The sequence below is a fragment of the Sminthopsis crassicaudata genome, chromosome 3, assembly GCF_048593235.1.
Source record: "Sminthopsis crassicaudata isolate SCR6 chromosome 3, ASM4859323v1, whole genome shotgun sequence".
Lineage (NCBI taxonomy): Eukaryota > Metazoa > Chordata > Mammalia > Dasyuromorphia > Dasyuridae > Sminthopsis > Sminthopsis crassicaudata.
The window spans coordinates 431,449,358-431,461,577 of NC_133619.1; the positions used below are offsets into that span (position 1 = coordinate 431,449,358).

The 12,220-nt window shown below is 33.3% G+C and overlaps 1 protein-coding gene across 2 annotated transcripts in view; it reads left to right on the plus strand.

Annotated features, from left to right (window-relative positions):
• Nucleotides 1–6,525, plus strand: part of CWC22 (CWC22 spliceosome associated protein homolog) — a 68,242-nt gene extending 61,717 nt beyond the window's left edge. For both annotated transcript variants that reach the window (XM_074302972.1, XM_074302973.1), the window contains exon 20: nt 5,656–6,525. In XM_074302972.1, coding sequence (XP_074159073.1) covers nt 5,656–6,239 — 584 coding nt within the window. In that variant the 3' untranslated portion in view covers nt 6,240–6,525. The remainder of the gene's footprint in view (nt 1–5,655) is intronic.
• The last annotated feature ends 5,695 nt before the right edge of the window (nt 6,526–12,220 follow it).

Sequence of the window (12,220 nt, forward strand, 5' to 3'; positions counted from 1 at the left end):
GCTTTGGAGTTAATTGTTCTTTAAATATTTGGTAGACTGTCAGATTGGCTAGGATGTCAGGGAAAGATAATGCTGAATGTTGGAGGGGATGTGGGAAAACTGGGACAATGATACATTGTTGGTGGAATTGTGAATACATCCAGCCATTCTGGAGAGTGATTTGGAACTATGCTAAAAAAAGCTATCAAACTGTACATACCCGTAACTCCCACAATACTCTTTGATCCAGCAGTGTTACTACTGAGCTTATATCCCAAAGAGATCTTAAAGAAGGGAAGGGGACCTATATGTTCAAAAATGTTTGTGGCAGCACTCTTTGTAGTGGCCAAAAACTGGAAACTGAATGGATGCTCATCAATTTGAGAATGGCTGAATAAATTGTGGTATATGGAGTTATAGAATATTATTGTTCTGTAAGAAATGACTAGCAGGAGGATTTCAGAAAGGCCTGGGGAGACTTACATGAACTGATGCTGAGCGAAATGAGCATTTCATTTCAGGAGATCATTATATACTTCAACAACAATACTATATGATGTATTCAACAATAAGATGAACCAAATCAGTTCCATTTGTTCAATAATGAAGATAACCAGCTATACCCAGTGAAAAAACTCTGGGAAATTAGTGTGAACCACTACATAGTATTTCTAATCCCTCTGTTTTTTTCCGCTTGCATTTTTGATTTACTTCACAAGTTAATTGTACATTATTTCAAAGTCCAATTCTTCTTGAGCAGCAAAATAACAGTATGGATATGTGTACATATATTGTATTTAACATATACTTTAACATATTTAACATGTATTGCTCTACGTGCTATATGGGGGAGGGAGGGGAAAAATTGGAACAAAAGGTTTGGCAATTGTCAGTGCTGAAAAAAATTACCCATGCATATAAATACAAAGCTATCTAAAAATAAATAAATAAATGTTTCATAGAATTCGCATGTAAATCCATCTGGTCATGGGGATTTTTTTCTTAGGGAGTTGATTAATAACTTGTTCTATTGCTTTTTCTACTTTTTAACCAATTTACTTCCTCTGTTAATCTGGGAAAGCTATATTTTTGAAGGCATTCTTCCATTTCATTTACATTATCAAATTGATTGGCATAAAGTTGGGCAAAGTAAGTTCTAATTCTTGCTCTAATTTCGTCTTCATTAGTGGCAAGTTCTACCTTTTCATATTTAAAACTAACAATTTGGTTTTCCTTTTTCCTTTTTTAAATCAAATTTACTAAGGGTTTATTTTGTTGGTTTTTTCATAAAACTAGCTCTTAGTTTTATTTATTAATTCAGTAGTTATTTATGTTCAATTTTATTACTCTTTCCTTTTATTTTTAGAATTGCAAGTTTAGTGTTTGGGGGGTTTTTAATTTTTTTCTTTTTCTAGCTTTTTTAGTTGCAAGCCCAATTCATTGACTTTTAAAAATTATTATTACTACTTTTATAATTATAACATTTTTTTTGACAGTACATATGCACAGGTAATTTTTTTTTTTTTTTTACAACATTATCCCTTGCACTCCCTTCTGTTCTGAATTTTCCCCTCCTTCCCTTTACCCCCTCCCCTAGATGGCAGGCATTCCCATACATATTAAATAATGTTATAGTATGTCCTAGATATTATATATGTGTGCAGAACCGAATTTTTCATTGTTGTTGTTGTTGCAAAGGAAGAATTGGATTCAGAAGATAAAAATAACCTGGGAAGAAAAACAAAAATGCAAACAGTTTACACTCATTTCCCAGTGTGCCTTCTCTGGGTGTAGCTGAGTCTGTCCATCATTGATCCCAGTTCATTGACTTTTTCTTGATTTTATGCAAGTAGGCCTCTAGAAATATAAAATTTCCCCTTATTACCGCTTTGGCTTCATCCTCCACCTTTTGGTATGATGTCTTATTATTGTCATTTTCTTAGTGAAATTATTTATTATGTCTATGATTTGCTCTTTCACCCTATCATTCTTTAGGAAGAGATTATTTAGTTTCCAATTATTTTTTGGTCTGTTTTCCCCTGGCTTTTTATTGAATGTAATTTTCATTGCATCGTGATCTGAAAAGGATGCATTTACTATTTCTGCCTTTCTGAATTTGAATTTGAGGTTTTTATGTCCTAATATATGGTCAATTTTTGTATAGGTTCCATGAACTGCTGAGAAAAGAGTGTATTCCTTTCTGTCTCCATTTAGTTTTCTCCAAAGATCTATCACACCTAACTTTTCCAGTATTATATTTATCTCTTTTGACTTCTTTCTCATTTATTTTGTGGCTTGATTTATCTAATTCTGAGAATGCAAGGCTGAGATCTCCCACTATTATAATTTTGCTGTCTATTTTTTCTTGCAGCTCTCTTAATTTCTCTTTTAAGAATTTAGGTGTTACACCACTTGGTGCATATACGGTTAATATTGATGTTGCTTCATTATCTATGCTACCCTTTAGCAAGATATAGTGCCCTAACATATCTCTTTTAAAAAATTAGATCAATTTTTGCTTTTGCTTGATCTGAAATCAGGATGACTACTCCTCCTTTTTTGACCTAAAGCATAGTAGATTGTGCTCCAGCCTTTTACCTTTTGTCTGTATGTATCACCCTGCTTTAAGTGTGTTTCCTGTCAACAACATATTGTAGGATTCTGGCTTTTAATCAAGTCTGGTATCAACCTCCACTTTATGGGGGAGTTTATCCCATTCACATTTATGGTTAAAATTACTAATTCTGTATTTCTTGCTATCTTGTTAACCCCTGTTCATGCTTTTCTCCTTTTCTTTCCCCTTACCCCCCTCCTCAGTATTAAACTACTAAGCATCACTTACCTCTCACAGCCCTCCCTTTTTAGGATCCCTCCCCACACTTAGAATTCCTCCCCTTTTCTTACTTCTTTTCCTCACAATTTCTGTATTCCTTTCTGCTTAGTTTACTCCTTCCCTTTTTCCTTCCTAATTTGTATAGGTGTGAGAAGTTTCTGTGTAAATCGAATATGTCTAATATTTTTCTCTTTAAGCCAATTCTGATGGCAGTAAGATACACACTATGTTCTTCCCCCTCCCTCCTTTCTCTCAGATATAATAGGTTTCCTTTGCCTCTTCATAAGATGTAGTATCCCCACTTTACCCTTTTTCTGGTACAATTTCCTTTCTACCTCTAGTTTCTTTTTTATATTGTAAAACTGTAAAAACAAATTATACATGTGTTCTTTATGTATATTCATAACAGAAATATAGTTCCCAAGATTTCTTTTTACCTTTTTATGTTTCTCTTGAGTCCTATATTTGGAGATCAAACTTTTTGTTTAGCTCCGGTTTTTTCATCAGAAATAGATGAAATTCATCTATTTCGTTGAATGTCCATTTTCTTCCCTAAAAATGCTCATTTGTCTGGGTAAGTTATTCTTGCCTGCATACCAAGTTCCTTAGCCTTTCGGAATATCAGATTGCAGGCCCTTCGATCCTTTAGGGATGCTGCTAGATCCTGAGTAATCCTTATTGTGGCTCTTCTATATTTGAATTGCTTTTTTCCTAGCAGCTTGTAGTATTTTTTCCTTGGTCTGATAATTCTGGAATTTAGCCACAATATTTCTTGGAGTTTTAGTTTTAGGGTCTCTTTCAGTAGGTGATTGATGAATTCTTTCAATGTCTATTTTACCCTCTGTTTCTATAACATCTGGGCAGTTCTCTTTGATGATTTCCTGAAAAAATAATGTCTAGGCTCTTTTTTTTTTTTCATTATAATTTTCAGGAAGTCCAATAATCCTCAGATTATTTCTCCTAGATCTATTTTCCAGGTCTGTTGTTTTCCCAAGTACATATTTAATATTTTTTCCATTGTTTCATTTTTTTGGTTTTGCTTGACTGATTCTTGGTGTCTCCTGAAGTCATTCATTTCCATTTGTTCAGTTCTCATTATTGATGAATTATTTTCTTCACTTTCTTTTTTAAATTTCTTTTTGTAATTGTCCAATTGAGTTTTTAAGTGAGTTGTATTGTTTTATGGAATATTTTTTCATTTTGCCAATTGTATTTTTTAGAGAGCTATTTTCTTTTTCCAATTCACTAATTCTGTTTTTCAGGGATTTGATTTCTTTATTCACTCTATCTTTAAATGAGTGGGATGACTTATCCCACCCCTTCTTGCCAAGCTTCCCTTTCCTTTCCCTATATTTCTTCTAGCTCTCTTGTAAGAGCCTTTTAAATTTCTTCTATGAGAGTCTTTTGTAGTGGGGACCAGATCATGTCCCCCTTTGGGGTTTCATCTAGAGACAATCTGTTTTTAATCTCCTCAGGGTTGAAGTCTGTTCTTTATCAGTATAGAAACTAACTATTGTTAGAGTGCACTTTAATTTTGACAAAAAAGAATCAAAAAAAACAAACAAATAAAAAAAAGCAAATGTGGTCTGCTTTTTGGGCAGTGTAATATTAACAAGCTTTTGCTACAGATTACAGTGAAGCAGCAGTGGAACAGTAAAGGCTGAGCGGTCACTCTTTGAGACTCTGAGAGCGTGCTGAGTCACTCTGGGTGCTGGGTAGGTGTGGTCAGGTCCCAAGAGACCCCAGTGTTTCGGGATTGAAATCTTTACCCCCTGTGTTTATAGATTCTCTGCTAAACTACTGGCTTGCTGCCAGGGCAAAAAAGGTCACACTGGGTAAAGTTCTCCTGCATATTTTCTGACAGCTGAGACTACACTCCGCCCCACCCTCCAGTCTGTTCATTGTGAGCTGCCTTCCATTCTCTCCTACCTGGTCTAACTTATATCACCACCTGTGAGCAAAAACAGACCCTTTTTTTTTTTTTTTTTTTTTTTTTTTTTTTTTTTAGCATATTTCCAGGGTATCTTCTGTTGGTAATATATTTGTGGGTTTTTTCAGTCAAGCACTGATTCCGAGCCCATATCATGAAAAAAGGTAGTCTGAGAGCAAGGAAAGGCTTAGATAGATGTGTGTGTCCTCTCTTTCATCCTGGCCGAAAGTTGAGTAGGTCAAATTCTAAAGTTAAAAGTATCATCAGCTATTTATTTTGTTTTCTGTTTCCAAAATCTTTAGTTAAATATAAGCTCCTCATGGGCCTCACAAAAAGCTTTCCATTTTGTCTGTGTGTCCCCACTTGTTGGTGCCTTTGCCTGGCACATATTTCACGAATGTTTACTTGATTAGAAAAATGTATAAAATATTTAACATATCACTGCATCCTCCACATCTTCAAAAAAATATTGTTGTCTTTGTGGTCTTCATTTATTTTGATTCCCGCAGAGCTGGCACAGTACAGATTCCTTATCACTGCAGAGATAATGGAACTTGTATGGGTTTTTTTTTTTTACTTTTCAAACATTTTGGAAAAACAGTTGTAAGGAATACATAGTAGTCTCATCAGTGGCATAAAATCTGTCACCTTTCCTTTTGTTTTATATGTTAGAAACAAAATGGAGGATTTTTGTGACATTTTGTTCCTGAAGATTGATCATGGCTCTTTTAAAAATAATCATGATTCAGTGTTTTTTGTCAGTTAATCTTTGCTTTCTTTTTAATTAACCTGAAGTTAATGAAATTTTACTCTATTGGCAAGCTGCAAATGGCATTTTTATGTGTTATTATATATTAAGAAATTAAAGTAAATGTTAATTTACATGTACTCTATACTTTGCTTTCACTTTTAGATAAAGATGAAAGAAAAAAAGAGCAAAGAAAAAAGAAAAACAAAGAAATTGATAAAACAGTTAAGAAAAAGAAAACAAGTGAAGAGAAACACACAGAAAATAAAATGGAAAAAAGACAGCGAGAGACAAGAAGTGAAGGGGAGAGAAAATCAGAAAAAAATATTGACCAAAATTTAAGAGATTCAAATTGGAGAGAGAATTCATCAAAACATGGCTCTGACAGAGATAATACTACAGAACGAAACAATTACAGAGTTTTAAAGGACAAAGATCGTGATAAATGCATAGAGCCTGAAAGTAAATCTGGTGATATCAAGAAGAGGAGAGGAGAAAGAAGAAATTCTTTTTCTGAAAATGAGAGAGACAGACACAGAAACAAAGACAGTGAGAATCATAGAAGGAAAGAGAGATCAAAGTCAAGAGAAAGGAGTAGAAATAATCCAAAACTCAGAGATGAAGAAGATCGACATTGGAATGGTACAGAAAAGGAATCTGAAAAGCCCAGTAGACGTTCTGAGCCATCCCGAGACTCAAGGAGAAATCATGACCGACGAAGAGAAAACTCTCCAGGAAGGCGAAAATAATACTTAAATGCCTGGCATTCAGTCTGAACTGAATTTTTTTACTTTTATTACTGAACTTTATTTCAAAAAAAAAAAAAAAAAAAACCTTTGTATAAAGTACTGTTTTGTATTATACATTTTAAGAGGTTTTCAGTGAAAAGTATTTTATAATCAGTTCTCCCCACCTTCACCCTTCAAAAAGTAACCTTTCCCCTTTGGTTAAACATATTTGAAAAGAACATTTTCACTAAAGAAAACGTAATGCTTGCTTTTATTTTGTGAATAAAATTGTCATACTCTCATTAAATCAGTGTATTTATCAGTAACAAAATTATTTTTCTGTAAATATTTCCTGGTGGTCTAAGGATATAATAATATTAATTTATTCATTGTTTTTTTGTTGCAGTTTTTAAAAGATACAGATTTAATTCCAAGTTGCATATTACATCTTGTACATATATAGATGAGCATAACTTTCCCCCCCCCCCCCCCCTTAGGAATATTTTGTGGCTTGGCTTACTTTAAATGGTCTTCATGTTACATTATGACCTCATTTACTTTGCCAATAATGTCTTCTTTTTTTTTTATTGTAGTTTTTATTTTCAAAACATATGCAAGGATAAATTTTCAACATTGACCCTTAAAAAACTTTGTGTTCCAATTTTTCCTCCCCTTCTCTCCCCCCCTTCCCCTAGAAGGCATGTAATCCAATATATAATATCTTCTAACTGGATTTCATAATAAAGCTGGATTTAAAATTTTTATAACACCATTCTTTTAGTCATACAAAATATTATTACAGCAGGGTAATATATTTTCAGTGAGTATTAACATATCCTTGTGAAAGAGCATGCAGTTATGAGAAATATCACCATAACTGAAATTATTCAAATTGTTTTTGTGAATAATTTTAAATTTTTCATCATTGTAAACCCACCATTTGAAATACATTTATTTTTATATTTTTTTAAATAAAAAATGTCCTCTGAGAAAGCAGATTAATTGACACAGATTTTCCCTTATTTTCTATTAGTAATCTTAAAGAAATGAAACTCATTTAAATCAATGGGTTAGGTGTTTCACAATTTCATAATAATATTTTGTCTTTAGCATTAAGTAAATCAAATTTTTGACTTTTTATTATAAAACCTAGACATAAAAAACACATGACTAAAGGTGTCAAGAATAATCTTTTGGCTAGTGTGACTTCACTTTTCTATTTAGTTGAGAAATTAGCATAGACTGTAAGTCTGGAACAAATTTGCATTATTTTTCTCATCTCCCTAATCCAAAGGACTAGGATTTTGCAGATGCAAATGTAGCTTTTTTTTTTTTTTTTTAATATTGAGTATAATAAAAGTAAGGTACCAATTAAGAGTTCAAGGCACTGAGATTCTAACATGATAAAGCAGAAAACAAACCTATAAAAATCTGCAAGTTCATCCTATCTAAAAATTGGCCATGCTGTCTAGGTTATTTCCTTAATAAACAGATGGAAATTTTACAAAAATGATGAGTTTCCAGAAAGGAGAGAAGAGATATAAATGCCCTTTCAGCTTAAAGTAAAGAATGCCATATTTTACTAAAATTTTAAGAAAGATATATCATGGACTATTTGTATGTTAACCTAAATTAACTTTCAAAAGCTCAAGTGGAAGGTTCAGCAATATTCAATTTCTGGCTCTTAGTTTAATTCTAGCATTACAAAGTTAAGACTAAATCGTCTCTTAAGGACCTTTCTAAAGCTTGGTATATGTATATATATAAACATATCCTATAGGGTAGGGCTTCTTAAATTTTTTCTACTTGTAACTCTCTTCTATTCAGGTAACTTTTATATGACTCTGGGTATGTGAATACAAAATAAATATATAAATCAAATAGCAATAATAAATCATAATTTCACAACCCGCACAGTTATGAGTCTCAACCCACAGTTTAAGAAGCTGAGCTACAGAAAGAACATACACTTAAGAAGTGAAATCATAAGGCCTTCAATAAAGTCTGTTTTTCACAAATTCCTTTCTATTAAAAATGAAACATATTTGAAAGCATTTTGTGAAAAATACTGGCTTCTACATAAATTTTTAATAGATCTCAATAAGAATTGCTTTCATTAAACCCCTATTAATTACCTAGTACTATTAATTACCTGGGTACTACATCTGGTACCCAGGAAAGAAGTAATGAGATATAAGTACAATAATACCTGTCACAATCTGTGATGATTAGACATAGATCAAAAATCAAAGCTTTAGAAATGTTTATTAGGCTTTTCCCATGTATTGGCGGTTAAAATGTAAATGTAAGAACAATATAACATGCATAGTGGAGAATTAGGTCAGGGAAGGGTTTTTAATAACTAGTATTTGATAATGACAAACTACTTTCTGTAGAGAGATGAAGTTTGCTTATTCATTCATTGTATTTAGCCAGTGTGATCAAAGTCAAATTTTGAGGGGACGGTGGACTAGACATTATAGCCAATCTCATTTAGCTTTGGCAAGATAACATCTTTAAATGTTAAAAATGGTGCAATATATTTGCCATGAAATATTTGAAATACAGCGTTTTAATGGTATATCTGTCAAAGCTATGATATTAGCCATATCTTTATTATCTTGGATGAATTATCCAAATGGTTTGCTAAAGGTCAGTCTTGCTTTTCAGTTTCTATTTTAATTGAATCTTTTATTTATATTCACTACCCAACTTACTCTTGCCTAAGCACAGCTTATAGTCCAATGAAAATACCCAGAAAGGTAGGTATTTCAGTATATGAAAGGTTATATAAAACAGTGGTGTCAAACTCAAATAGAGACTGATCCGTACATAAGGGTCCCATATATTGACTTAATATTAAAATATAATATTTCCTATGTTTTGTTGTATTTTTATTCAATTTGTCAAATAATTCCCAGTTGTATCTTAATCTGATTCCAGGGTATTGTAGACCATATATGCAGGTAATAAGGAGTAATGAAGGAGTAGGAACATGGAAAAATTTTAAAGCTTCAGTCTCAGCCAGTGTAATTTCATCATATAATTTCAAGTGTCGTATTCTGAGAACATCCGACATTTACCACATTTAAATTTATTGTATTGCATGTTCAGCTTTTTTTTTTTTTAAATAAGATTTACTATTATACTCACTAAAACACCTGAAACTTGTTTCCTTCAGGGTTTTCTTACTAACCCAATCAGAGAAAAAGTAGCCCTGAGTTTATTGGTACTAGTTTTCATTGTACTATTCTTTCCACTCACATACCCTTCCCTTCCCCCAAGAGAAAGCAAGGAATTCAGTTGAGACTCTGGAAGCATATTAGAAAATGCACAATTCTAGGAGCCATCTATATCTAGTTAGAATTATGAGCTTGAATAAAGTCAATCCACAAATTATTCTTTTACAGGGTTGGCGATTACATTCTCTAGAGCATGATTTCTAAATGCTTTTGTATGTTATGAACTTCTTTGGAAGATTAGTCAGTGGACCTCTTCTCATTAAAGGTCCTAACTGAAAGATTTAAATCTCTTGCTTGGCTAAGCAGTGCCATAACTTAATAATTGTCTTTTGCTCCCAAGTCTAATCACATGCAAACTTTATGAAAAAAGCTATCATTAACTTAAAACAATTTCTCCTAAAATCAAGATATGATAAAGATAATACTCAAAATTTTCACCTCCATGTGTAGAAATTCCAAAGTATCATCTTTCTGATACATTTCAAATAGGTTATAAGTGTCAGAGAGGAGCAAAGAAAGATGGGAGATCTGAGAAAGCAAAAGTATCTGATGGGGGATGAGGGAAGCTTAAAGAGAAGTTGCATTTGAGTTTAAAAAGACTAGTCAAACAAAGGAAAACTATGGCAGAAACTAGACATTGACCAATATCTAACACTTGTAAGAAGATAAGGTCCAAATAGTTTCATGATTTAGATATAAAGGGTGCAAGGTATAGCCTTTGTCAGATCTTTGAAAAAGGGAGGCATTTATGGCCAAAGAAGAACTAGAGAATACTATGAAATGCAAAATAGATCATTTTGATTATATTAAATTTAAAAGTTGTTGCACTAACAAACCCAATGCAGCCAAGATTAGAAGGGAAAGAAAGCTGGAAAAAAAACTTTATAGCCAGTGTTCATGATAAAGACCTCATTTCTAAAATATATAGAGAACTGACATAAATTTATAGGAATACAAGCCATTATTCAATTGATAAATGGTAAAAGGATATGAAGACAATTTTCAGGTGAAATTAAAGTGATTTCTAGTCATGAAAAACTGCTTTAAACCACTATTGATTTTCCAACTCTAAAGTACCACGTCACACATCTCAGATTGGCTGAGATGATAAGAAAAGATGGTAAATGTTGGAGGGGATGTGAGAAAACTGGGAAACTAATGCCTTGTTGGTGGAGTTGTGAAATCATCCAGCCATTCTGGAAAGCAATTTGGAACTGTGCCCAAAAGGTTATAAAGCTATGTATACCCTTTGCTCCAGCAGTCTCACTACCTGGGTCTGTATCCCACAGAGGTCATAAAAGGGGGAAAAGACCCATATGTGCAAAAACATTTGTAGCAGCCTTTTTTTGGTAGTAGCAAGGAACTGGAAATTGGGTGGATACCCATCTATTGGGGAATGGCTGAGTAAGTTATGGTATATGAATGTAATGGAATATTGTTTTATAAGAAATGATTTGCAGGATGATTTCAGAAAAGCCTGTAAAGACTTACATGAACTGATGCTGAGTGGTTCTGAGAACAGAACAAAGTACATGGTACATAGTAGCAACAAGATTATGTGATGATTATCTATTATGGATTTGGTTCTCAACAATGTGGTGATTGAAGGCAATTCCATTTTTAGCTTTGGACAAGATAACATCTTTAAATGTTAAAAAAAAAATGGGGCTGTATGTTTGCCATGGAATATTTGAAATACAGTATTTTATTGTATTAAAGACTTGTAGACTTGGGATGGGAAATGCCATCTGCATCCAGAGAAGGTGGAACATAGATCAAAGCATAGTTTTTTCACCTTTTTTTTCCCCCCATTCTAGGGGGCTTTGTCTCTTTTGGTCTGATTTTTCTTGCACAACATGTCAAATATGGAAATATGTTTAAAAGAATTGCACATGTCAAATTATCTGCTGGCTTAGAGAGAAGAGGAGATAGAGGAGAAATTTTTGAAATACAAAGTCTTACAAAAATGAGTGTTGAAAACTATCTTTACAAGTATTTAGAAAAATTAAATACTATTAAAATTCAAAAGCAACAACAACCAAAAAAACCAAGATTTTGATAGGGGAAGAAGAGTGAAAAGGACATTTTAAGCATAGAAAATGAAGAAAGAGAAAACTTTAAAGCAGAGTTATTTACTGCTGCTCCAGCATAACCTGTTGAAATTGGAAGGCAGATGTGTAGAACAATAAATAATCCTGCAATGCCAGAATGATGTCAGATTATCGAAGGCCTTGAATGGTCTACAAAGGAGTTTGAACTTGGTAACCTTCTAAGAAAAGGAGTAAGATGATCCCACATCTATGAATATTCAGCTGGATCTGTGATTTCCTCTATTTATGGATTCTCTAGCAATGCAGATTTCAACTCATCCTTGCCTGCTCATCCTATGGAACTTCCCTCCCCCCCAACCCCAATGTCTTCTAAAACTTCACAATAGTAGGCTAACCTATCACCCTAGTTCAGACCTTTACCACTTCACAGCTGGATTACTGAAGTAGTCTGCTGGTTGATCTGGCTATCACAAGTCTCTCCCCACTCTAGTCCATCCTCCGCTCAGATGTCTCCTTTTCCTAAAGCACAAGTCCCACCATCTTATCTATTTGGCTGCCTTCCCCTCTCACCAATTTTCTTTTATCTTATAGCCATCATACTTCTTGATCCAATGATACTGGTCTCCTTGCTTTTCCTCATACAAGACAATCCATCTCCTGACTTCAAGCATTTCCTGATTACCTTCCATGCCTCGAATGTTTTTCAATT